General features: G+C 45.7%; 1 protein-coding gene across 1 annotated transcript in view; it reads left to right on the forward strand.

Annotated features, from left to right (window-relative positions):
* The window catches only part of Bphl (biphenyl hydrolase like), a 34,659-nt gene that overhangs the window by 7,976 nt on the left and 799 nt on the right, over positions 1–25,884 (forward strand). The window contains exons 3-6 of the mRNA XM_055595146.1: positions 1,862–2,028; positions 4,968–5,121; positions 15,465–15,596; positions 18,992–19,115. Of these exons, the coding sequence (XP_055451121.1) occupies positions 1,862–2,028; positions 4,968–5,121; positions 15,465–15,596; positions 18,992–19,115 (577 nt within the window). The remainder of the gene's footprint in view (positions 1–1,861; positions 2,029–4,967; positions 5,122–15,464; positions 15,597–18,991; positions 19,116–25,884) is intronic.

The following is a 25,884-nucleotide window of genomic DNA, read 5'->3' on the forward strand; positions in this document are numbered from 1 at the left end:
AAAAGCTCTTAAGAGATGTTTGCCTCGCTCAAAGTTGAGTGGTTTAGGAAAGTCAATAACTTTCTACTGTATTAATTTTTTATTCTTTTGCCCATTTCCTCCCCCATTTAGACACACTGTGAACAGGGGTTTCTGCTTTTTGCGAGGGTTATATGGGTCGTGGAAAGTGGGGTCCAACGAAGGAGCAGATGGTGAAGATAGCAAGGTGATGAGAAGCTACCCTGGTTAGTTTGCCTGGTACCCAGAGCTTTTCTGGGATGTGAGACTTGAAGTGCTAAATGCAGGAGAGGAGGCAGCTGAATCAGTTGTGTTTGATTTGTTTAATGAAAGTGAGAGGTGGGGGTGAGTGGGCTGTTAAAAGACCTCTCTCTCTCTCTCTCTCTCTCTCTCTTCCTAACTCTAAAGCTTAAGTTCACCTTAGCCTCATAAATACTGAGATCCACAGGTTTTTTGCCACCATACCCGGCCAGTTAGAGTCTTCTTTCAAAATCAAACTCAGATTAACACATTACCATTTGCCATTTGTAGAGCATAGGGGAGCCTGCTGAATCTCAGAGAACAGCAGTTCAGGTTTAGAAAGTTCTGGAAGAGAGTTTGCGGTGATCTTGGGACATTGCAAATCTACCCTTAAGGCTTTCTTTTTTTTTTTTTTTTTAATTTGGTATTTGTGAGAGTGTTGGAACACTTAGCACCATTTTCTTAAGCTGCTGTAATCAAGGAGATATTTACTCCAAAAGCTGGTGGCCAGTTATCAGCAAAAATCAATCCCGTCCCTTACTTCCTGTCGCTCCTTCAGGATGGTTCCATCTCTCCTGTGAGAGAGCAATAGAGGAGGTCTGAAAACCCATTGGTCTGCTTTTGGCATGGGGTTCTTTTGTTTTTTATTTTTTATTATTTATTTTTGCCCCTAGGACAGGATATTTCTGCGTAGCCTTGGCTGTCCTGGACTCGCTTTGTAGCCTCGAACTCACAGAGGTCCACCTGCCTCTCTCTCCCCAAGTGCTGGGATTACAGGTGTGTACCGCCGTGCCCATCTGGCTTGGGCTTTTTGAATGACCTTGATCACAGTAAGTGAGCTTGGCTGTCTGATCAGGCAGTGTTTCCTGTGTATTTGTGGCCTGAGTTCTGAGTGCTTAGAAATCAGACAAACTGCACAGTCAGTATTGACCTGCCCCTCTTAGCAAGTGACCCTCCACTAGCACAGTGGATGTGAGCACACCACTCACATCCTGTGGCCAAGTGGTAAGATGGGGATTGCCAGTCAGCCGCCACAGTCTTTTGGCATAGGCTCCTTTGTGCTGGCTTGATAAAGTATAGCTTAATTTCTTTACTTTTCTCTGTTTTGATTGTACCTAAAAAATCAACTCTTAAGAGTCATTCATCTTAGCTTAGTGAAACAACATCTGGAATATGAGACTTCTATCTGGATGTCATTGGGATCTCCATCATTTCTAAGTCATCTTCCTTAGAGAAAAGAGAGGGAGAGAGAATATCCAGAAACTATCAAAAATGAAAGTTCGTTTCAATATGGTTTAGTTAATTCTTCCAAAGGAGGGGGTATAAGGACTAAACTGAAAGGCTGTGTCCAAAGTGCTACAAAAACACTGCTCCTGAGCCTCACACTGGACCTATGTCTTCTTCAAAATCACCGCTAGGGGGAGACCGGAGGCAGGTCCTCACTCCATCGGGAGTGGAAATCCGTCTCTGGGTGGAGTCGGCCTTTGAAAGACAACTTTCTCCTGGCTAGCTTTGAAGAAAACCAAGAGCTGCGTTTTGAGCTTGTTTATTGCTTCTGGTTCGCTGTGGTGTGCTGGCTACCCTGAGAACATTCAGCGGGACCTAACCGGGTGGCTGTTTTCAGGAACTGGGAAGACCGATTTTTCGCCTCAGCTTCAGAACCTAAATAAGAAGCGTTTCACAGTGGTGGCCTGGGACCCTCGGGGATACGGATATTCCAGACCCCCAGATCGAGATTTCCCACGGGACTTTTTTGAAAGGGATGCAAAGGATGCTGTTGGCTTGATGAAGGTGAGCCCCGGAGAAGGGCTGGAGTGGGGGAAGATGAGTGGGCCCGTTTCCATTTCTAATTCCTGCTGTTCTTCCTTTCTACGAAGGTAATAAATATTACCATGAGAGTCTTCTATAAGGAAGACCTACAGGACCAAGTAGAAACAGAGCCCAGCTATCTAACGATGCTACTGGAAGACACCAAGGCTCTGCCTGGCCCTCTAGTCTCATGGCATACATCGGTGCTGTTTTAGTTTTGTTTTGTGTTGTTTTGTTTTGAGACAGGTTTTCATTGTATAGTCTTAGCAGGCCATGAGTGCTCAACCCTTCTGCTTCAGCCTCTGGCATGCTAGGATTGCGGGCCTATTACACCACACACAGCAAAACGCACACTTCTATACAGATGTAACTGGGGTCCTAAGCCACAGGTTCAACTCCACAGCGTCCAGTGTGTCAGGTGTAGCCACTCACTCCAAAGAAATCAGGGAGAGGTGGTGAAGAGACGGGAAGGCATTTTGAACAAAATTGCCATTTGCTGAAGGTAGAGAGTAAGCCCTTCAGCCCATCTTCGAGGACTGACATGAGATTTGCGTCTAGGTAGCCCAAGAATTGGAGAGGCAGCAAGAAATTTGCATAACTAAGCAGCCTTGGCCAAGGGATGGTCTGGTGTTATCTCAGTTCTGGTTCTACTTGGTGGCCCGAGGAAGTTGTGACTGCCCATGCTGAGGGGGTCATTTCATGGGGTGATCTGTCTGTGAGGTTCTGCGGTTCCTGGGATCTAAGCTAACTTTAGTCAAGCTTAGGGCAGTGTGTCCAGGTAAAAGGCAACAGTAAGATGTCATCACTGCTGTTACGTTTGTGCCTTCAGTCTAGAGGGGGTTGTCCTAGTTAGGGTCATCCATTGCTGTGATGAAACACCATGACCAAAGCAACATGAGAAGGAAAGAGTTTATTTGGTTCACGTTTCCACATCACAGTTCATAATCAAAGACAGTCAGGACAGGAACTCAAGCAGGGCAGGAACCTGGAAGCAGGAGCTGATGCAGAGGCTGTGGAGAGGTACTGGCTTGCTCATCATAGCTTGCTCAGCTTGCCTTTTTGTAGAACCCAGGACCTCCAGCCCAGGGATGGCACCACCTACAACGGGCTGGGCCTTTCCCCATCACTCACTAATTAAGAAAATGCCATATGGGTTTGCCTGCGGCCTGATCTTATGGAGGCATTTCTCCATTGAAGCTGCCTCCACTCTGTTGACTCTAGCTTGTGTCAAGTTGACATAAAACTAGCCAGTACAGGGTTAAGATTGGCTAGGTTCCACCAGCTTTTGGACAGTTGCTCCTCGAATGCTTAACATGCCTACATACAGAATCGAGCAGGAATCCAACCCAAAGTGAAGAAGATGCAAAATGAAGATGGAGAAATATCCAGCTTTTATTCTTCCTCTAATCACTTTATAGGCCTAGATGAGGAGATGGTTGGTGCTTTTAGCAAGCACAGTATTTTGTCTGGTAATTTTGGTTTTCTGAGGCAGGACCTTGCTGTTTAGCTCTGGATAGCCTCTGCCTCCTGCATGCTGGGCTTACAAGTGTGTGTTACTCACGGCATCACACCATACCTTACCTCCTTCCAGAGTGCTTCTTCCACTGAAGATGTGTCAAGGAGATGCTGTTTCCTTCCCGGTGAACATACGCCATTGTGCCCTCTCCATGCTCTGTGGTTTCAGCTACCCATGGGTCAGCTGTCATCTGGAAATATTAAATGGAAGTTCCAGAAATAATTAATCCATAATTTGTAATGTTTTATCATTTAAGATAAGTTTACTTTTAGCTTTTACATTAAGACATGAAAAATTGGTATGTGCCAGGGGATTAATAAAGGTTCCAACACATGTCCGCGCAGTGTTCAAATCAGGCTAAACATGTCTGTTGCATCAACTGTTGCTGGTCAGTTGCTTTGCACCTTGTTTTTTGAAACAAGGTCACTGGCCTGAAGGTCACCAAGCAGGCTAGGCTGGGTGGCGAGCAAGCCCCAAGGATCCTCCTGTCTCCACCTCCTCAGAGCTGGGATTATAAGCATGTGCCACTATGTAGCTTTTCATATGAATCCTGGGAGAGAACTCAGATCCCCATGCTTGTACCACATACACTTCGCCAACACAACTATCCACATCCGGCCCCCGGCCCCAACACTTATCATTTACTTATGAGAAAACTTTCAAAATATTTCCTTCTGTCTTTCTGAAATGCAAGTTCATTGATGTTATCTGTAGCTCTCTGTCCTGAGTTCTAAATCCCATGACATTGTGAGTGATGCTGCCCACCCGTCCTGCCTCCATCTTACCCAACTTTTAAGACATTCCCTGCTCAGAATACTCACTCAATACTGCATGTACCTGTATAGCCCTTGGTACCATCTGTGTACTCATGGCATCCCTGGTGAGGCGGGGCCTTGGAATACAACCCCAGTAGGTACAAGAGAGTTGATTTTAAGTTACTTTTTGTTATCAGTTATTCATGAACATCTGTCACTTTTTGTGATTATAAGCAATGTTGTGTATAACCTGGGTCTGTCTCCCGGTAAGTGATTTCCTGATGAATTTTATCTTAAGCTCCTCTCCAGTCCACAGACTCGCCCTCTGAATCTTGCTCAGTGCATCCACACACAGTGCTTGCCATACCCAAATACAGCGGGTCGCTGCTGCTGATTCTGTACTTTGACATTTTATCCAACCAGAATATATAATTCCCGCATAAGTCAAAAATGATACTGTGTACTCCAGGTTCTATGACAGTTATATTGTAGCAAAGCGAATGGCCGACAGGTCTCCCAGTGGCAGACCTGTGAATTCTGATCACCACCCAGGTTCTTTCAGCAAAGTGGAATGATAACTGTGCCGTGCTTTCTGCTGTGGCTGGCCACAGGTGAGCACCATGTTGTCTCTCCTGCTCTGCTGCCCACAGGCGCTGCAGTTCAAGCAGATCTCCCTCCTGGGCTGGAGTGATGGCGGCATCACTGCGCTCATCGCTGCTGCAAAGTACCCATCTTATATCCGCAAGATGGTGATCTGGGGAGCGAATGCCTACATCACGGAGGAAGACAGCAGGCTTTACCAGGGTGAGTTCTGCCAGCCAAGGCGGAGTCATGACGATCCTCCTTGCTCCCTCCTCACCTCTTGTTTTGATGTGTGTTGACTGACAAATCATATCTCATCCACTTCCAATTCTCAGCTCTAAGGTCAAAAAGAATGAGTTTTCATAAAAGTCATATAATTTAACTAACCTAGAAATGGACCGTTTTCTATTTCCAGAAGTGAAACTTGGATGACTCAGGCCACAGCTCTGGGAAGGCGGTGTTTACATTCACTGCCACGGTTAGTGAGCTTGAAGGAAAAAGGGGGCGCTGTGAAGTGTTACTCATAACCTCATTTAAAGCAACGTAAAAGCCGGTTGGGGTGGCACACGCCTGCAAACCTCAGCTACTTGGGAGGTTAAGGCTGGAGAATTCTGAGTTTGAAGCCAGCCTGGGCAATAGAGCATGACCTGGTCACAACATAAAAAACACAAGTGAATGAATACATGACTATAACGAATATTAAAGGAAGCACTAGACTAAACAATGAATCTATGTTTTGGTTGCAGTTTTCTTGGCCAAGGTCTCCTTTGAGCTTCTCCTGGAGGTTTTTAGGGGCATACAAGTGGGGCCAGTGACCTGCAGCCTGTGATTCAACTCCAGCCTGACACTTGCTTTTGTAAATCTGAGGCACCAATGAAAAGTTAGTCCATGAGTTGGAGGCGAAGCTGGGGCATCTGTCTCTTCCTCATTTTCCTTCTTCTCCCAGCTTTGCTGCCTGGGTAACACCAATGGCCAGAGCATATGGGGGGCATCCAGTCTTGGCATTGTTTAGCCTCTAGCAAGCCTTCTGAATTGGGAAGATCATGCTCTCAGAAGAAGAGAGGTGTTCCCCAGGGTGTGGGGGTCACTGGGGCAAAAAAGACACTACCTCGGCTTCCAGCGACTTCTAGCAGCCTCCCTGGCACATCACCACCCACTCCACCCCCGCCTCTCACTGAAAGCTTTCTGTGTCTCAACTAAACCAAAGATGGCCTAACAGAAGAGGTTCACTCCCAGGGGACCCAGCATTTTCTCTCTTCAGCTGTGTCTATATGCTGTCTTTGGTGGATGTCTTGGCCTTCAGAGGCTGAAATATTTTCTCCCTGGCCCTGACAGAAAAGTTTGCAGAGCTCTGCTCAGGCTAAGTCTCGTCCAGGTGTTCTGCATTCCCATTACTTGGAGGCCACATCCTGTTCTAGAGTCCTAGTTCTCTACTGTCTTCCTGTTTTTAGGGCAATCTGAAACTCTTAAGTGACAGATGATTTAGAAAACAATCCTAATCTGGCCTCTGTCTGTCCTCATCGTCTTCCCACCTGGCTCAGAGTCTCCCGTTCCACCATTGCCATCCATTAGCCCCTGCTGACTCTGGCCCTAGATGCCTTTGCTTTTCCTGCATTCTCTTACTGGAACTTTGCTCTCCACCTCAATGGGTAAACATTACTCTTCCTCCAAGGCATTGCCCCCTTTCCCTGTAGTTCCTCCTTAGCACGCTGTACCCCACCCCACAACTTTATTAAACCAAGCATCTCTGTTCTCTCTCTTTCTGTGGCATTGTGGTCCTTCTGACCCTCTCTGCTGAATGGCTCTCACCAAAGCAAGTATAATATTGTTACAGACAGTGGATACTGTTTACTTGTCCGTAGCCCTCCCTTACTACTCTCTAGACATTTGAGTCACTCGCTAAGTTTGGGAAGGTGTGTAGACATACCTCCTTCATCCATATTGGTCATCTGTGTCACCAATTCTTTGCCTGGCCAGTCACTGATCTTTTCAAAGCAGCAGCACCTAGTGTCGGCTCATTTTTGTTTTCTGTCTTCCATTGTTTCCATTCTCCTTCTGCTTGCTCTGGGTTCTGATTTGCTTTATTTCCTCCAATCTCCAGGCAAAAATTTTGGATTATTGGTTTGAGATGTTTATTCTTTTCTAATATCTCATTTTAATGCTGTAAATTTTCCTCTAGAGCGGCTGGATCTAAGCACCTGTGTATATAAGGAGGATAGACTGGTTTACAAGAAGCAGTCTGGGTAGCCCAACAAGGGCTCTCTCACCATGGAGCAACTGAGAATCCAGTAGTGTCTCCATTGGCAAGGCTGGCTGTCTTAGTGATCCCACTCTGAAGGCCTGGAAGATTCTTAGACAACCACTGGTCTTCAGTCTACATTAGAATCGTGAAGATGGTTTGAATATTGATGAAGGAAAGCTGTAGTATCCTAGTTAGGATTCCTAACTAGGACATGATAAAATTCCATGACCAAAAGCAACTATGGGGAAAAGGAGTTTATTTTACCTCACAACTTTTGGGTGACACTCCATCACCAAAGGAAATCAGGGCAAGAACTCAAGGTAGGAACCTGTGGGCAGGAACTGAAGCAGAAGTCTTGGAGCAATGCAGCCTACTGGCTTGCTCCTTTTTCTTTGCTTGCTCTGTCTGCTTTCTTATAGCATTCAGGACCAATAGCCCATATGGTTCCACTCACAGTGAGCCGGGCCTTCCCACATCAATCATCAATCAAAAAAATGTACCCACAGGCTTGTCCACAAGTGATCTGATGAGAGCATTTTTTTCAATTGAGGTTCTTTCTTCCCAACTGACTCTAGCTTGTGTGAAGGTGACATAAAAGTAGCCAGCACAATCAGCAACAGGATAGATGGACTTGCCAGCAAGAGTGAAGGCAAGCAGGCAAAAAGAAATGTCCTTCTTCCTTGTCCCTACATCTGGGCTGCCATCAGAAGCTGCCATCCACATATAGAGTGGTTCTTCCTGTTTCAAATAATCTGATTAAGAAAATCCCCCACAGGAGTGCCCAGCAGTTTGGGGTGTAATTGGTTCCAGATGCTGTCAGGTTGACAACCAAGATTAGCTGTCACAGCACCTACAAATTTACTGTGTTCTATTTCCACTCATCAAAAGATATCTTTTCTAGTATCTCTTCAGGTTATACTTTCACATGTACATACTTAGGAATGTAATGTGTAATTTCTAAACACTTGGGGTTTCCTAGATATCTTTCTGCTACTAGTATTTGATTCTTGGGAGGCATTTGTGCTGTTTCAGTTCTTTTAAGTTGGTGAAAGTTTATTTTATACCCCGGGACAGGGACTGTCTTGTTCTAAAATTGAACACCGCCCCCACTTCTACTCACTGCCTCCCCACTTTCATTCAGCTAACAGCCCACACCCTCTGAATGCTGGTATGCCTCCCTTGAGGGCTCAGTCATCTGAGCTCTGCATCTCACGGTGACTTTGTTCTGTTGATGCCACACACTGACTCCTGAGTTACATCCTCCTCCCCCATCCTCCTTACCCCCACCCCTAGTTCAGAACCTCGGCTTCTTGGGTTATTCTGTCCTCCATAGGGGGGAAAATCCTTTGTAAGGCAAAAATCAAGCGATTCCATCTCCCACTTAAAAAAAAAAATCCTTTAGTAACTTCAAAGAAGTCCCCTCAGCTTCGCAGGCCCCTGCCAGTCTGGTTCAACTCCACTTTCTGACTCTTTTATTCCCATCTTCCTGTGGTCTTCCTGCGTTGATAAGCTGCCTTCCCTAGATGCACCTTGCCCTCTCCCAGCCACACCCTCCTCAGTATTCACCCCAATACCCAGTTCCCAGGTACTACCTGGGAAGGTGTCCCAGAGCCTGTAAGCCTGGGGGGGGGGGGGGCTGTAATGGTTTGCGCATGCGCACACTGTGGTACTTTGCCCCGGGTACTGTTACCCTTTACTCCTTGGCCTCAGTCACTGTAGGATAAGTCTCCCCATCACAATGGCTCTGACTTGCTTTTCCTGCTTTCTGAGACAAAATCAAAGCTCTCTCGATCCCACAATACTCTTCCCTGTCTAGGATATCTGTTTCCCTCTCTAAACCATTGCCACTTCCTCCAGTCCAGCAGAGACGGTGCCTTCCATGTAACCAAACCCTCTGGACACTTGCCTCCTCTGTGTTCTCCCCCAGCGCTCTCTGTGGCCACTGAAAGCAGTCTCCTAATGTTCATGGTACAGCTCACACCCTCTTCTCCGGCTTCCTCTGGGTCGGCTTTCCGAGCATTGTGTTGTCAAGGCCCTAGCGTCTCTCTCTGCTTGCTCTGTGGCTTTGAAATGTGGGGCAATGCCACTGAGGTCCTCAAGAGCCATCCTTGCTTCTCTTTCACTGTGTGTGTGTGTGTGTGTGTGTGTGTGTGTGTGTGTGTGTGTGTGGACAGTCTTACATGCACACATGTGGACGTGCCCGTGCATGTGGAGGGTAGAGGTCCATTTTGGGTGTGTTTTGTTTTCTGAGATGGGAATCTCTCACTGGACCAGGAGCTCACTGGTTGGCCTGTGAGCCCCAGGGATCTGCCTAGCTCTGCTTTCTGGCTTATAAGTGTACACTACATTCAGACTTTTTCCTTGGGTTCTAGAGATCAAACTCAGATCTTCATGCTTGAGTGATAAGAGCTATACTGACTGAACTATCCCACAAGCCTCATCTGCCCCCCCCCCCCCCCCCCACTTTTAAAGACAGCATTTCAGCGTGTTGCCCATGCTTGCCTCAAACCCTTAGGCTGGAGCAGTCCTCCTACCTCGGCCTCCTGAGTAGCTTAGATTGCAAGGCGCGCTCCGTCCTCACTCCATGCCCTTCTCTGACTTCTCCTGGCTTCCAAGCCCCCCATAGTGGACTCTTCATTTGATTCTTCTTTATCTGGCTGCCATACAGAGACTCCTCTATGTCTACAGCCTGAACTCAGTCTTTCCTCTTGCTAAATGTCTTACCCTGGTAAATGATTCACCCAGAAGCATAGTACCCAGTGGTTCAGGCTGGAACATAGCCTCCTGTTACCTCGGCTTTACTTTCCATGGCTTCACTTAGCTGTATTCTGAAATCATTAATGGAAAATTCCAGAGCAATCAGTCATTGCATTTCAAGCTGTGTGGCGATGTGAGAAGGATGCTGAACTATACCGCCTTACCTGGGGCTGCGACATGCTACCCAGATCACAAACCGTGCCTTTGCCCGATGTTTCTTTTCTTTTTAAAGATTTTTTAAATTTATTTTATGAGTGCTCTATCTGCATGTACACCTACGTCAGAAGAGGGTGCCAGATCACATTATAGATGGTTGTGAGACACCATGTGGTTTCTGGGACTTGAACTCGGGACCTCTGGAAGAGCAGCCAGTGCTCTAACCACTGAGCCATCTCTCCAGCCAGCCCAGTGTTTCTATTACACTCTGTCCACTGCCTGCTGTCGGTCCTCAGAAACCTTCTTGGTGAACAGATTCACTGTCAGCTTGTCACCATCCCTGCACTCCACGCGTGCCTGTTTGACTGAAAACACTTCACACAGTGAGGAGCGATGCCGGCAGTCCCCCTGCAGCGTCTTCTAGTTGTTCTGGTCTACGTTAGTTATTGCTAATCTCTTCTACTGAGCCTCCTTAGTGATGAGCAGCATCCTGGGAGAGCGCAGCATTTGTGAAGTTCAGCGCTTTGCGCTTTTAGGAAACCAGGAGTGCTGGCAGTGTTTCTGGCAGACCAGGGCAGCTGCTGGGCCGTGGATGCTGTCTGTAAGCTCTTGACTGTAAGGCTCTTAAGACGAAAGCCCTGTCTCATCTGTCTTAGTCCCTTTTCTGACACCACGGCCGTGGCAACTTATAAAAGAAAGTGTTTCGTTTGGAGCTCATGACCACCGTGGTGAGGGCATGGTAGAAGGCAGGCAGACATGGTGCTGAAGCAGTAGCGGAGAGCTCACACCCGCACCCGAAGCAGGAGGTAGAAAGAGCTAGCTGGGAATGGCAGGGCTTGTGAAACCTCAAAGGTCTACTCCCCAGTACACACTTCCTTCGACAGGGTCACACCTCCTAATTCTTCCTAAACAGTTCCACTAGCTAGGGAGCGAGTATTCAAATATTCAGACCACCACATTATGCAAGTTTTTACTGGTGGGAACAGGCAGACTTTTTGGGTGCTTACTGAATTAACTTAATTAATTAGTTTTCATTGTGGTTCTAGTGTTTAGTGTGGATTCTATGCTATAAAGGGAAGAGGGGGGAATATATCAGTTTCTTTTGGGATCCAAATTATGTTTTGAATCAACAAGCAGTTTGATTCAACTGGTTATTCTGGGCACTTGCCTATGAAGCATAATTACTAATTTTGGGTAGTGATTATGCTTTGGGACAAAAATGGCTTCCTTTTTAAATAAATTAACAAAAGTAAATATATAAATACAAAGCTATCCTTCTGAGTACGTTTTGCATGCCAGGCACCATTGTCAGCAAATTTCGTGTAACTGCTTACTCTTTATTCTAGAGTGTTCATGAAATTCATATTTTCTGATTAGGAAATGAGCACAGAGAGGTTAAGTAACCTGCCCCATTTCATACAGCAGAAGTCTAGGAGCTGAAACTTCCATCTAATCAGTCTGATTTCCAAGCCTGTGTTTCAACCACTGTTTGTAAGAGCAGCAGCTGAATCTCCCATCCCTGAGATCTTATGCCCTTTCCTCTGGGATCCTGAGGCTTGCTGCAGATCTGACATTCCCACAGACAGCCTTCATGCCAAAAATCTACATGCGATTAATCCATTAAAGCACCTCGTACTGTTCACAGCAGCCCCTGTTCTTCGCCAGGGGACACTCTGCTGAACTCTCATCTCCTGCACTCCCAAAAGCTCTCGGATTTCACATCACAAGGAGCTTGGTTTTCCTCATTGATTTTTAAAGGTTTTTTTTTTTTTTTCCATCGTGCTTTGGTCACATAGGCATAAGCTCCCAAGCAACATAGATTTGTCAACAGGCCACACAACATGATTTCTTGCTTGCACTGCCTTCTCTGACTCTTCACTACATTGCTGAGACTCTCTCATGGTGCCGCTTATGGCTGTGGTGGCCTGGTTTCCGCCAATGGATTGTATTCTCAGATGTTATTGGGAAAATCTGCCAAAGCATCCTTATCCAGACACACCCTTCCTCCTTGGCCCTGTTGTCAGGGTTTGCTGACTTTCTTACACACTCACTCGTACATATTCGCTGGTTTATATGACTCTGTTAAAGCATGAGAACTGTGTTTTGTGTGTCTGGGGAGAAGTCTCAGTTGGTAAAGTACTTGTCACGGAAGCATGAGGACCTGACTTCCGGTCCCAGCGCCCGTGTGAAAGGCTGAGTGTAGTGGCTCACGCTTAGTGCTGGAAAAGCAGACAGGCCTCCCTAACCACGCAGCCTAGCTTGACCCATGAGCCCTGTCTCAAGACAAAGGAGACTGTGTGAGGAGGGATGACATGTGATGCTGTCCTCTGGCCCTCAAATGCACATGTCCACAGGCATACGATCTCTTCACACGCATACATACACAAAAGATTTTTTTTTAATTTTATTTGTGTGAGTGTTTCGTATCCATGCATGTCTCCACATGCATGCCTGGTGCATACAGAGGACTGAAGAGGCATCGTATCCTCTGGAACTGGAATTACAGATGGTTGTGAGCTGCCGTGTGGGTGCTGGGAATAGTATCTGAGTCCTCTGGAAGAATAGCTGGTACTCTTAACCATTACGCCCCTACAAAAAAAAAAAAATTTTAAATTTGTATTTTAGGAAAGACAGTGTTGTTCTACTGCAAGATGGCCCCTCACAGGGTGTGGTCTGCCAGGCAGGCCAGAGTGTAGGTATCTACAAGCAATTTTTAAGTATTATTATTATAGTTGGGGGATAGGAGAGGTGCTAGGAGTAACGCAGAGCCTCACACGTGCAAATATTTTACCATTGAACTCCCCCACCACCACCATCACCTTCCTGGCTTTCTTCACATCTTGCTAGCCTCTTTCCCTTTCCCGATTTCCCAACTCCCCTTTCCTTTTTCTGAACTCTGCCCCGTCTTGATTTTCCCCTTCTTGGTTTTCTGACCCACCTCACCACATCCTTCCCTGAAGTCTTTTCCCTGTTTGCCAGACAGTTCAGCCATTCTAGTCTCTGCAGTCAATTCATCCTGGCTTCCCTCTGAATATCTAGACCAGTCTTCAGAGGTAGACACAGGCACCTTCTTCAGAAAACAGTATAGCTGTAAATCATGATGATTTCCTCCATTTGAGTATATCCATTCACCAAGTATGCCCAGGCATACCAGGTGCTAGATGCTATCAGTACTCTGCAGAAATTACCATCTGATGTCAGTGTGTGTTACTAGTGTGAGCTGATCTTTCTGGTGTGTCCTTTAATCATGTATTCGCTAAACACTTTCATACACAGCATTTAATATGTTCAAGAGTGTTAGTGTTACTGTTTATTCTATTTTATTTGGATTCTTATACCTCTACCTTCCTTCCAACCCACACTTTATACCTCCTAATACCTTTCAACCCTCCAACACTAGGTAGGAGAAAAAGAAGGTTAGTGGGAAAGGGGACATAGTGCTCTTTTGCTGCTTCCGGCTAGTTAAGGTTGTCAGGTTCTTTGGGCCAGTACCAATCCCAGTCTTCAGGATATCCAGCATTCCAGCAAACCAGCAACTGCAAACACAATAAAAGGATGAACCAGCAACAGCACAGGGAGCAGAAGCCTTCTTCTTTGGAGTTTCCTGGCTCAGATATTTATACCCTCTCAGAGTCCTTCAAATTAAACTACATGCATCTGTCAAAGATCATATAGTGTCTGCCAGAGCACAAGACAATGATAGTTAACAGCTGTGTAAAAACTAAAGCAGCCCCATTCACTTGGGATAATAACAAAAACATATTTACATAATATAAATGAGTTTTTAAAGAAACTTCTTCTACACAAGAACACCAGAGTCTTGACCACAGAGTTTAAGGTAGTACAGAAAAGATCAGGCTTAGTAAATCACACTTGCATTAGTTTAAAGGTAGAGGTTAGCTCTTACTATGAATTCATCGCCTATAATATAGTTTAGACTTAATAATTAGCTCTACACTCTATTTCTTCAGCAGAATTTACATGCATCATTGTTTGTTTCTCAGTGTACCAGAAAAGCTTCTCTAAACAGCTGGCCCCCTTCACTGCATCTGTAGATCAATCAACCACAGCCAAAAATATTTGAAAAATAAGTTACCTCTGCTTTGAACGTATACAGACATTTTTGGTCATGATTTCCCTAAGCAGTATAGTATACTACTTATATAGCATTTAAATTACATGCGTTAAAATGAAAGAATGTAAAGATGGCTTGAGTATTTGGGAGGAGCCGAGCACATTCTCTACAATTTTGCATAATGGAGCACCCATTATGCTGGAGTATCTATAGTGCTTGGAGCCCACAGGGGTTCCTAGAAACAGTTTCCCCTCAATATTGTGTGGCAAAACTTGTTCTGGAGAGCTGCAACACACATGTCAACTCACCCCAGATAAGGATCCCATGACAGACCAAAGTATGGATTTCACTAAAGTCCAACTTGGTGAACATGAGCTTTATTGGGGTTACTTCCACGGAGCAGAAATGACTCAAAGACAACTGCATCACCAAAGTCCTCCCCAGTATAAGTGACAGCTCACAAAGCTGGGAACTTGGAGCACACTGCACAGCTCACAGGCAACTCAGTAGGTTGGAGAGTGTCCTTTCGGTGTTCCTCAATTGGTCCAAATCTCTTCCAGGCATTTGAGCTGGTTTCTGCTTCTAGGCAGCTGGTCCGGTCTCAGGGTCTTCTTTGCAGTTTTTCTCTGAGAATCTTCTTTGCAGTTCAGCTTTCTTTAGTCTGAAGAGGATGTTCGGCTTTTATAGCTTACTCACGCAGGTAGGGGCCTAGTGAATCTGGTCAGTTTCAGGGACTTCCTGAAGCTATTTTGAGTAGTTTGCCTTTCTGTTTAAGGAGATTTCTCCAGAATGAAAGGCTTCAATCTTGGGGGAAACTGTTACACAACTCTTTAGGAACCAAAAGATAACTATAATATCATTCTTACTCTGGAGACACAAATTAAAGAAATGTTTCCTTTTACTGTCTTTAGCAGAAAACATTCAACTCAGGTCTACTTTCATTCAATCACTAATGATTTATCATGTTATTCTAGTGGGAGGCCCAGCCTAGGGTCTAATGTTTAGCAAGACATAAAATAAAACCCTTGCACTAGGCATGATCCCTAGGGGGAGATGGACAATCAAGCACAAGGCAGAAAGCCCTGCAAAGCAGATAAGTGCTAAGCATGGCAGATGGAGAGGGAAAGTCACAGAGGGCATGTGGGTGGGGGTGGGGCTCTAACATCTGAGCAGAGAGCTAGAGGATATGAGTGAGCCGGGCAGGCACTGGGGAAGGTCTTCGCAGCAGGTGGGACAGTGAACATGATGCCCAGAGGTGGCCTGGGCTTAGGTTACTTCCAGATAGTACTTTAGTGTGAGGCTGGACTCATGCTTGTTCACACTTCGGTTTTTCAGGTATCCGAGATGTTTCTAAATGGAGCGAGAAGGCAAGGAAACCTCTGGAAGCCCTATATGGATATGACTACTTTGCCAAAACCTGTGAGAAGTGGGTGGACGGAATAAACCAGTTTAGGCATCTGCCAGATGGTACGTTGCGGGGACTGATGGTTCCTTCACTAATTGCAGGGCATGCTTGAGTTCTGCCCTTGACTTCCCAGCATTCCTCCATGATGACTAAACCCACCCATTATCCTCACACTGCTATTGTGTGAACAGACACTGATCATCATACACAATATGAATCCCTGTATAATAAGTGTAAATACCAGAGAGGACCGTGTGAATAAAGGTTCATATTGAGGTTCATTTAACAAATAAAGGTTCATTTAACAGCATTCATTTCCCTTCAGTTCTTTGCATATGGGGCTGCACAGATCTGTCTGCCAGAAACCTCTGGTTCTACTTTCTAATTGAAGAGGAGGCTATTAGAAAAAGAGCCACCATAATAGACAGGTTTTCTCCCCCTATCTGCCTGGGTCCACCAGCTTCTCATCTTACTCTAGGACAAAGCAGGAGGAAGTCTCTGCTATGATCTGCAGCCCCAGCAAAGCCAGTGAGGGAGACTGTTCAATTCTCTTTCCATCTTTAGGACCAAGTGATATAACCGTAGCTGTGGAAAAATACCTCCTTCTATTTATCTGAAAAATTAATAGGATTTCCAGCAGGAATTAACATCTTTAAGATTATTTTTACATAGCTGTGTGTTTAGTCAGCTTCTGTCACTATGACAAGCACCTGAGATCATCAGCTTATTGAGAGGAAAGATGCATCATGACTTAGTTTTGGGGGTTCTGGTCCATGACTCAGGAAACCTACTGCCTTTAAGGCTGGTGGTGCTGTGGATCATGACAGGAGAGCCTGGCAAGGCAAAGCTGTTTGCTCCTAGGCAAAAATGAAAAAGAGGACTAGACTGGAGTTTCCCTCTCTTCCAGAAGCACACCCCAATGACCTATGCACTTCCCCTAGGCCCCACCTCTAAAGCTTCCACCGCTTCTCCCTCCATACCGGGAAAGAAGCTCTAACACGGGAGCCATTGGTGAACACTGTAGCAAGCTGTGGAATCGCTCTTCTCCCCCTTTTTTTCTTTTTCTTTTTGTAACTGCTGCAAGCATATAGTTGCTAGGATTTAATCCTGGAGACTTTTAGTTACAGAATGTGTGTGTCTGAAGAGACAGGTTAATCTATTAGGTAATCCTTTCCAGCATGAATCATTTTAATGTCAAAGCTTTTGCCATGGAAGGGACTTTGGAAATGTTACATGTCTGGTTTAAGTTCAAAAGACCAAATCCGTGCCATTCAGTGATGCTGTTGAAATGCAGTTTCCATGCACAGTACCAAATCTTTAAAATGTGTTTCTTTGAACTTTAAAATAACAGGGGGAAAAAAAGTGCTATTAAAAAGAAAGAAAGAGGAAGGAAGGAAGGAAGGAAGGAAGGAAGGAAGGAAGGAAGGAAGGAAGGAAGAAAGGAAGGAAAGAGAAAGAAAGAAAGAAAGAAAGAAAGAAAGAAAGAAAGAAAGAAAGAAAGAAAGAAAGAAAGAAAGAAAAAACAAAACCATGTGAGGCCATTCCCCAGGAAAGTATAAAGTTTGGTGCTTTCTGGAAGAAGGCAATAAAGAGAGGGAAATTGTGTTAAACGATTCAAAAGCACATTCTCACACAGAGAATCCAATATGGAGATCATCTTACATCTGGACTTAATTAATCTCCTTTCTGTACTTGTGATCTGACAGGAGTCTTTTGTTCATGGCTATGTGCTCAGATTTAGATGCTCTGTCCCACATGGGTGATTGCATGGGGAGGAGTCACCCAGACCTGCGCTTGAGGTCTTTGCCTGCCGACAGGATGGCTTTGGGCAGTGACTTGGCCTCTGGAGAACATACTGATACCTCCTTCAGAAAGTTTTTGCGGGGATTAAGGGAGATAATACACACTCGGCTATCACAGGATGCTACAAACAGCTATCATGAAAGTGCTACCACTGTTATAAAAAAGCACCTAATTTACAAATATTTGTCAGTATTGAATGAGTTAAAATGTAAGTGCCAGCCTGATGTGATGGCATGTGCCTTTAAACGCAGCACCTAGAAGGCAAGAGACAGGTGAATCTGTGAGTGTGAGGCCAGCCTGGTCTACATAGTGAGTTCCAGTCCAGCAAGACCCTGTCTCAAAAGAAAAGCAATGTGAATGCTGGAGGCATTAACAGGGACTGCTGCAGCACGAGCTTGGAAAGCGGGCTTTCATCGGCATCACCTCATACATCTGGCAGGTGGGCGCTGCCCAGCGCCCGGAGACGAGTGCTTCAGAGACCCAGCTCTGCTTCCCCAGTCAGCTGGTCACCCTCCCTCCATGGAGAGCAGTCCTCAGCCGAAGAGAAGGGCAGAGGCCTGGTCCCAGTGGGCAGTGCCATATGCACTGGATCCCAGCCAGCTCAGGGCTATAGCACTTCCTTTCAGTACAGGCAGAGATGGGAGGCAGGTGAAGGAAGCAGCTAATGCAATGGATACCCAGAACCTTCGATACAGCGCACCGTTTGTGTAGCCTCATAACAGCCACGGGCAACCGTGATTACTGCTGTTTCAGACTAAAGCTCTGGCTGGAAAGGAGGCCACCAAGGTGTGGTAGTCAAGAGTGTCATTGAGGCACAAGAGTAGCTTGTGTCCTATGTACAGGCTAACTTCACCGTGAAGTCCCCGCACCCTGAGGACTGGCTAGGCTTCAGCCATTAAGACACAACCTCAAGGGAGAAGGCTTCAGATGCCTTTATCCAAGTGACTGACAGGCTGCTTCTTTGTAATATGTGGGAGTTTCACTTACTTATTTGATTTTTTTTCTATCATTTTACATGAATAATGAATTTAAATCATTATTTTAGACATTAGTAATAAAATTTGATAATTTAAAAGCTGTTTATTTACTGGGAGAGCATCAGCACAAACAGAGCACAGAACCAGAAGGGAAAGCTGAAAAATGTTAAAACCGGAAGAAACCCCAGATCAAACTAGCTAGCTTCCACTGACAGGGAAGCCTAGATGCAGAGGGACGTGCATCTCAACGGAGAAAGAAAGAAAGAAAAAGAAAGAAAGAAAGAAAGAAAGAAAGAAAGAAAGAAAGAAAGAAAGAACACCTAAGATAATAGAAAAGGTGTACCTTGGCTTGTTCTGGAGGTTCCAGCTGATAAGCAAGTGGCCATATGGCTTTGCATCTTCAGTGAGGCAGCCAGTCACTTCCTGAGTTAGAGAAGGGAAGAAAGGATAGGCTGGAGTTTCACAATCCCTTTTAGGTATATGTCCCCAGTGATTAAGGATGTCCCACAAGGCCACATCCTGAGGCTTTCACTGCTTCCTAATGGCACCGCTCTGGGGACCAAGCCTTTGGTGCCTCTGGGAAACATTAAGGTCCAAATCCTAGCTTCGCGTGTCTCTGCAGAGTTTTGCTTCTTCCCGGCAGTGACTGGGCTAAGGCAGTTTCCTGTGCTCCTCAGGTAACATCTGCCGCCACCTGCTGCCCCTGGTCCAGTGCCCAACCCTCATCGTGCACGGGGAGAAGGATCCACTGGTCCCACGTTTTCATGCTGACTTCCTTCTCGAGAACGTGAAAGGGTCACGGTGAGTCTTGTTACAGCTTCACAACTTCTAGGCACCGCAGAGCCTCTGAGGAAATGAGAGAAACCGAGGGAAGGAAAAGATGTGGGAGAAGTGGGTTTAGGATATATGGCCATCATTTGGTCAGAGAGTACCACAGCACTGAGAACACCACAGACACAGAGGGCCTGAGCTCTGAGCTCTGACAATCCTCAGCAGAAGGAGCACAGTGAGGCCATGGTCTGTAACAAGACCATCACTTTAGAATTGTAGCAACCATTGGTAACAGTTTGATACGTGGGGATTTTTTTTAACTCATTTAAAAAACAATAACAATAAAAACTATTCATTAAGCCAAACCGAGAAAGCAAACTGTTCGTTGGTAGCCAACTGCATAGATACAGGCACATTCTGTATTCAACTCTGAAGCGTTTTTTTTTCCTCACTAAAATTATATTATAAAACTTTACACTATAAAATATGTACTCAGTGCCTCCATGTTCCTGATTTTTGATGCCTGTGGAAGGTCAGCACTGCTTATCACACCTAGCTTAGGTCCCTGTCTTCAAAGTCCCTGAAGCCCAGAAAGGAAAGCTAGCATCCCAACAGCTCCACTGCCTGTGGATAAGTCTCCTCGGTGTATCTTGACACTTCCCAGGGGATTTAGAATCAAAGGGGGCGGGGGTTCTTATTCCACAGCAAAATACAATTTCATAGCAGTTCATATATCTATGTATATGAATTACATGTATATATTTATAATTCTTTACATCGAAAGGCTTCTCTTCTTTCTACACATTTCTTCTGTATCAGTTCAGCCATGAGGTAAACAAACGCAAGAATGTGAGCATGAACAGCAACCGATTTGGGAAAAATGTAGCGTATAAGTGGAGAACAGAGGTAGAAGTTAGATTAAACTTATACTATGAGTAAATGGACTTTTTCAAAAATTAGAAGTCTGTGGTAAAAACGTCATTTTCAGACTTGACTATTATAAAATTATAATACTAAATTGTCGTTGTGGCACAAAATTCAAACAGCTTATTTTCTTACTAATCTTCCAGATGTTTTCTATGCACCTCAGTTTCTTTGTTTTATTTTAATTTTATACGTTTGGGGTGATGTTTCCAAATGGCATTTTTTTCATCTTAAAGATATTTCACTCATATAAAATATCTATTTATACTTCACCTACAAACTTAGCAAAAATTGTTCCGTTTTTTAGATGAGTATTCAAGGGTGGTTGATGTTAAATGTGTTTCAAGCCATTTAGTTGGTAAATGACAAGTCCTGGATTTTCTTAAAACAGAGCTTTTTTTCACCATAGCATAACTGCCTCTTATGAATGAACCCTTAGGGAGAAGGTAAGACAGCTATATTAGGTGGCCTGGCTGATTGTTTCCTGCTTCAGAAATGACCAGTTTTTTTATATGCTGATACTCATGATAAATGCAGAGACTTCCCTTTAAAAAAAAATAGTCAAGCTCATTAAACATCTGTCTCTAAAAGAGTTTGGTCTAGGAATTCTGTCTCAAACCCATCTCCTAGCAACAGAATACATCAATATTGAAGAAAAGCATGCCCTTCCTGTGCGTTTGGTGGAAAATCATTTTCTTATGTCGCTACTCTTTGGAACTGACGGATTAGAGGTAAAATATTATGAGCAACGGTTCTCTAAAAAAAAAGTAACAGTCGTATGTATTTTCCACTCCTCTTGCAAAAAGAGCCCTTTGTGTTGGATTGGAACCTGCAAGACCATGGCTGACTTCTTTGGGAGCACAAAGAAGAGAACTGGGTTCCTAGAGCAGGAAATCCCTGCTGTGCTTCTGCACCATGCCTTGTGAGGCGGGACAGCAATACACCTCGCCAGACACCTTTAAACTCCACTTCAAGGCATAGTCTGGGCTCATGGGTTTTTACCAAACAGCGCTTACCACGTATGAGTCACACAGCACTGCTTTTACCTCCTTGGAAGGAGACCAGCCTCCAGCTTTGCCAATCTGTCTCCTCCTCTTCTCTTTCCTCCCTTCATAGAGATTCCTCTTAAAAGCAAAGAGGCCTTTGTTTTAAGTTTTCAGTTCCAGGCAGCTACATTCTCCCACAAAAGCTCTTGTGTAAAACCCATAGTGAAGGCTGTCTGACCGCAGCAGTGAGGTGAGGTGTCTTTGCCTCCTGCCCTGATCCTGGTTTCAGGGCTGCTGTGTAGCCAGAACTCTCTCCTGGACGATGGGCTTCTTGCCTGCGTCGTCTGCCAGCCCTGTTACAAAGCATGCAGCCAGCCCCAGCAGCCATCTGGGAAATCTTGTCAAGTGGTAATTGGTACTCATCATACTCTAGAGCTGGTGTGAAGAGGCTCTTGGAGGCAGCAGGGATGGACTGACTGGAGAGGTTGTGGACCGCACAGATGGGTCAGGCCACTGTGCTGGGAACCAGCTAGCTTGCTGCCACAACGAAGGTGGAGAATTCCTGCTTTAGCCGTCCTCTAAGAAAGACTTTCAACTCTGCAGAAATGTCAGAGCTCCCGTGCAGACAACAAAACTCACTAAACTGTATGAAGTCCTCGAAGCTTGGTTATAAATCAGGGCTCATGGCACGGGAGATGATTTCGCTCAGCTGTAGGCTGACGTAAGCATTCCAAGCATGTTTAAGATAGGTGAGGCTAAACTGTGGTGTTTGGCAATATGGATATATTAGGTACATTCTTTTGTTTTTGTTTCTTGTTTTGTTTTCAGACAGGGTTTCTCTGTGTAATAGTCATGGCTGTCCTTTGTAGACCAGTCTGGCCTTGAACTCACGGAGATCCATCTACCACTGCCTCCTGAGTGCTGGGATCAAAGGCATGTTCCCTTTAGGGGGAGGAGGTTAAGACAGGGTATCTCAAAACAGCCTTGGCTGTCCTGGACTTACCTTGTAAAGCAGGCTGGCCTTGAACTCACCACGATCAGCCTGCCTCTGCCTCCCCGAGTGCTGGGATTTACAGCTCCGTGGGTGCGCCACCAAGCCCTGCTATTCATACCTTTTTCAACAGCTCTCGGCACGTGATTTAATTTTTATCCCATTGAATAGCTCTCTCAGGATATAATCTATCACATTTTAAAGGTTCTGTGAATAACAGGGGAGGCATGAGGTAGGAAGGGAGGAAAGCAGAAAGCATGTGTGCAAGCAGGAGCAGTAGGTGTCCAGAGGTTAGGCTCTGAAGTGGCCCGGCTGCACGGCCATGCAGGCCTGGGAGCCAAGCAAGCAGGAAAGAACAGTGGTAAAATCGACGAGTGTAGAATGACATTGCAGGTTTGCTTCAGCCAAGGGGAGGAGCTAAAGGAGTCCTCTCTGGAAATGAAAGGAGGCTGAGTAGCATTTGTGACAATGGAATTAAGAGCACCAGATGGTCATTTGACTGTGTGCCCTTGAGTATTTGCACATGACATCTCTAGCTTGTTTTCTGGCGTGTAAAATGTAGGTGCTAGCTATCTTCTCAACCTGACTGTCAGCAGATTAAACTAGCTCTACTCACACCAGGGAGGGTAATTACTTTATTCAGCCCACGGATTCAGGTCTTCATGCCATTCCCAGCACACTCAGGCCCAACCACAATATTGTCTGATCAAATATCTGGGCACCCCAGAACCCAGTCCAATTGACATGTGAACGTAACCATGGCTATGGAGAAGGGCTGACAGGCGTATGGCTCCTCTGCACAGACTTCTTGATCTTGGCATGGCTTTCCTGGAGGTTATGTGAATGGAGTGGAAGGGGGTGGGCTAGTTACTGTCTTCTTGTCTGAGTCCCTGAGAGGAGGCAGTTCCTCCTTCTGGAGCAGTGTGAACTGGAGCATGAAGGTGGAACCGGTTCACACCAGCAGCTGAGTTCCCTTTCTCTGCCAGATAGCAAAGCAAGTCCAGGGTCCTGGGGGAGAGAGAGGCTGATGAAAGGTACCTGCTGAAGCCTGTGCTTTCATACCACATCTTGCTGGGAGCTCCCACCCCTCATGCCGTGGTGACTTCTCCCCTAAGTGGGACCTTTGCAGAGAAGAGCAGTCAGGTGGCCTGTGGCCACAGCGTTCAGTTCAAATAGAAATCCCCAGAGTGGAGGCCTTTTTGACTCAAGAGGAGCAGAGTCTGTCTGACCCTTTCCAGGCAAACGCTAGAACCATTTTGCAAAACTTCTCTTAAGGAGAAAAAAATGGCTCAGTGGTGGGTGGGGTTGGAGGGGGGTGTAACTGTCAGTGCATAGGCCATGCTGCCTCCATAAAGGCGCTACTGACCCCCACGGTTACGTTTATCATTTACTGCTGTTGGTAGGCCCCAGACAGCTTCCTGGAATCTCAGCAGGTTTGTCCCCCACACACCGCAGTAGATCATTAATCCTGCAGACCTGGTAGAAGCTAGACGCGCTCCACCGTGGGTGGGTCGGGGCCACCGCAGCGATTTAATTTCTTTTTCATGCGTGAGGCATGATTATTGGATTTAAGAAAAGAAACCTCCCCCCATGAGATGTCTGCCCCTCCACCCCCAAACGTCTGGTAGGGTAAAGTCTGTGGGCAGTGCCTTCTAGCTTCACCGGCTGGAAGAAACTTGTAGTTCTCGCATCTTTACCTTTTTCTCGGGGTTTTCTCGAAGGCGTGATCGAAAAAGAAAACATTCCGTTTCTGAACAGGAAGTCTGGTGCGGGCAGTCAGGTTTGCATAGCTTTGAAGCCCTGTCATTGAGGGATGAGAATGGGGCCTGTGTAGTTTGCTGCTGTCCACTTTCTTGATGGACAAGAGCCCCTCACAAAGAAGCAGCCGCTCATTCGGCTTTCAGGGAAAGCAGATGTGCACATATCCTTCCTGGACAGTATATAGGTTCAGAAGATACCGAGAATTTTGTCCCATTCATTCAGAGTGAAGGTGCTATAGCATGTTCATTATGGCCTTGTCACTATCAGACAGCTCAAATGAAGCTTCATTTGAAAGCTAAAAATAGTGAGAGTGAAGACAAAAATGCCAATATGGTGAGATCAGTGTCTCATGCCAGCATGACTGAGAGGGGCTGGATCAGCAGAGCTGAGATGACCACCAGGTTTACTCAAATTTAACAGTGTCTCCCCAAGAGTTCTAGAGTCTTTCGAAAGATGCCACCTGCTGCAGGACCCCTGCCTTAGAAATAGAAACTTGAACCCTGTAGGGCCCCTTCACTGTCATCTGAGCCTGTGGTTAATCGCAGGCTTTCCTACCAGTTTTCCTGGAGAACGTGATTGTTTGAAAGCCACTCAGTGAAGCATGTGGATCCTTTTGTTGTCTCGGTAAGAAGTGGGTCAGCAGCAGAGGGCTGCCTGGCCAGGTGTTTGTGCCTGGCTGTGCAGTCCTGTTCCCAGGAGGATTCACAGTAGGCTCCAAGCAGAGTGAGGGGGAGGATTTGCACTAAGAAAAGGCATCAAGGAGAATAATTTTCTTCATATTTTCTTATGTCCATCCATCCATTCATGCATCCACTTATTCACCCACTTACCCACTCACCCATCCATCCACCCACCTACCCACCTATCCGTTTCCTCAGTCATCATCCGTCCTCTGGCCATCTCCGTATTCACTAATGCACCCCTCCAGCATCTAGAGCAGTTCTCTCATGTTTTTAACATACAGAACCTTATATTTACTTTCCCAAGATGTAGAGATGTAGAGATGTAGGCTTCACCGTTACCAGGCTTCATTATATGGCTAAAAAAAGGGATTTGCAGCTGTCCTTGTTAGGAACAGGCAGATTGTAGAAACGGGGCAGGACAGGGGGCAGCTGAGTTGGGCATCTCTAGATGTACTTCAGGATGACCAGGTCAGGGTTTCTTGGCTTCCAACCCCAGCTTAATTAAGATAAACGGTTGTAGTCTGGCCTACGCTCTTGCTTCTGTAACCTCAGCATGCTCAGCAGCTGAGTGTTTTCTGCGTCTTAAAACGTGTAGCTTTGAGCATGCCTGTAGCCCCACACCTGTGTGGTGTGGCTGGTATAACTCGTCCCTTTTAAGAAGCGTCTTTTAAACTTAAATGTTCTAGTTACCATGAATAGCATTATTAGCCTTGCAGCAACCCCTGAAAGATACCAGCAGTATATATTTCCTTTCCATTTGATTTTCTTGGTCCTCCCACCCCTGCTACTGGCATGGCAGAATCGCAAGAGGCCCAGCATCTTCTGAGCAGGGCCGCCTTCCTCCAGAGTCCTCCCTATCAGCCGCTCAATTTCTGAGAGCCATCAGCCCTCATCAAAAAGATCAGACAAAGTACAGAGTGTAGCCACTGGAATTTTGCTCCACTCTAGTTCTTTCGAAACCCAGTTGTCACTGTAGACAACATGGCTCGAACTTAACCTTGGCCTCCTAAAAGCTTTGTCTAAACTCTGTTTCTATGCTTTAGAAGCTAATAAATAAAATAGATTTTTTTAAAAGTTTGTATTTGTTTTTTTAAAAAATTACAAATCAGTCCCCTTTGACCAAAATGATATTAAATGGAAAAAGGGGGGGGGGGCTTTCCAGGACAGAGGGGTCCACCAAAGACATGATTTGACAGCTGCAGAAGTAGTTGTGCACACATGGCTACTGAGGAGTCCCAACACCCACCCAAAATTCCGAAGGCATTTTTCCATCTGTCTGCTGGCTGCAATCAGGCTTATTTGCTCTGTATCCTGAGCGTGACAGATGACTTAGAACCTTATATGAGGGCTGCTGCTGGGGCCTGAGAATTCCTATTTTGCTTGCCCACAGATACCTCCCCCCTCCCCAAATAAAAACTCACCTCCGCAACTCAGTGAATTCCCATCATTTCTCA

The sequence above is a fragment of the Psammomys obesus genome, unplaced genomic scaffold, assembly GCF_907164565.1.
Source record: "Psammomys obesus unplaced genomic scaffold, mPsaObe1.curated_primary_1811, whole genome shotgun sequence".
Taxonomy (NCBI): Eukaryota; Metazoa; Chordata; class Mammalia; order Rodentia; family Muridae; genus Psammomys; species Psammomys obesus.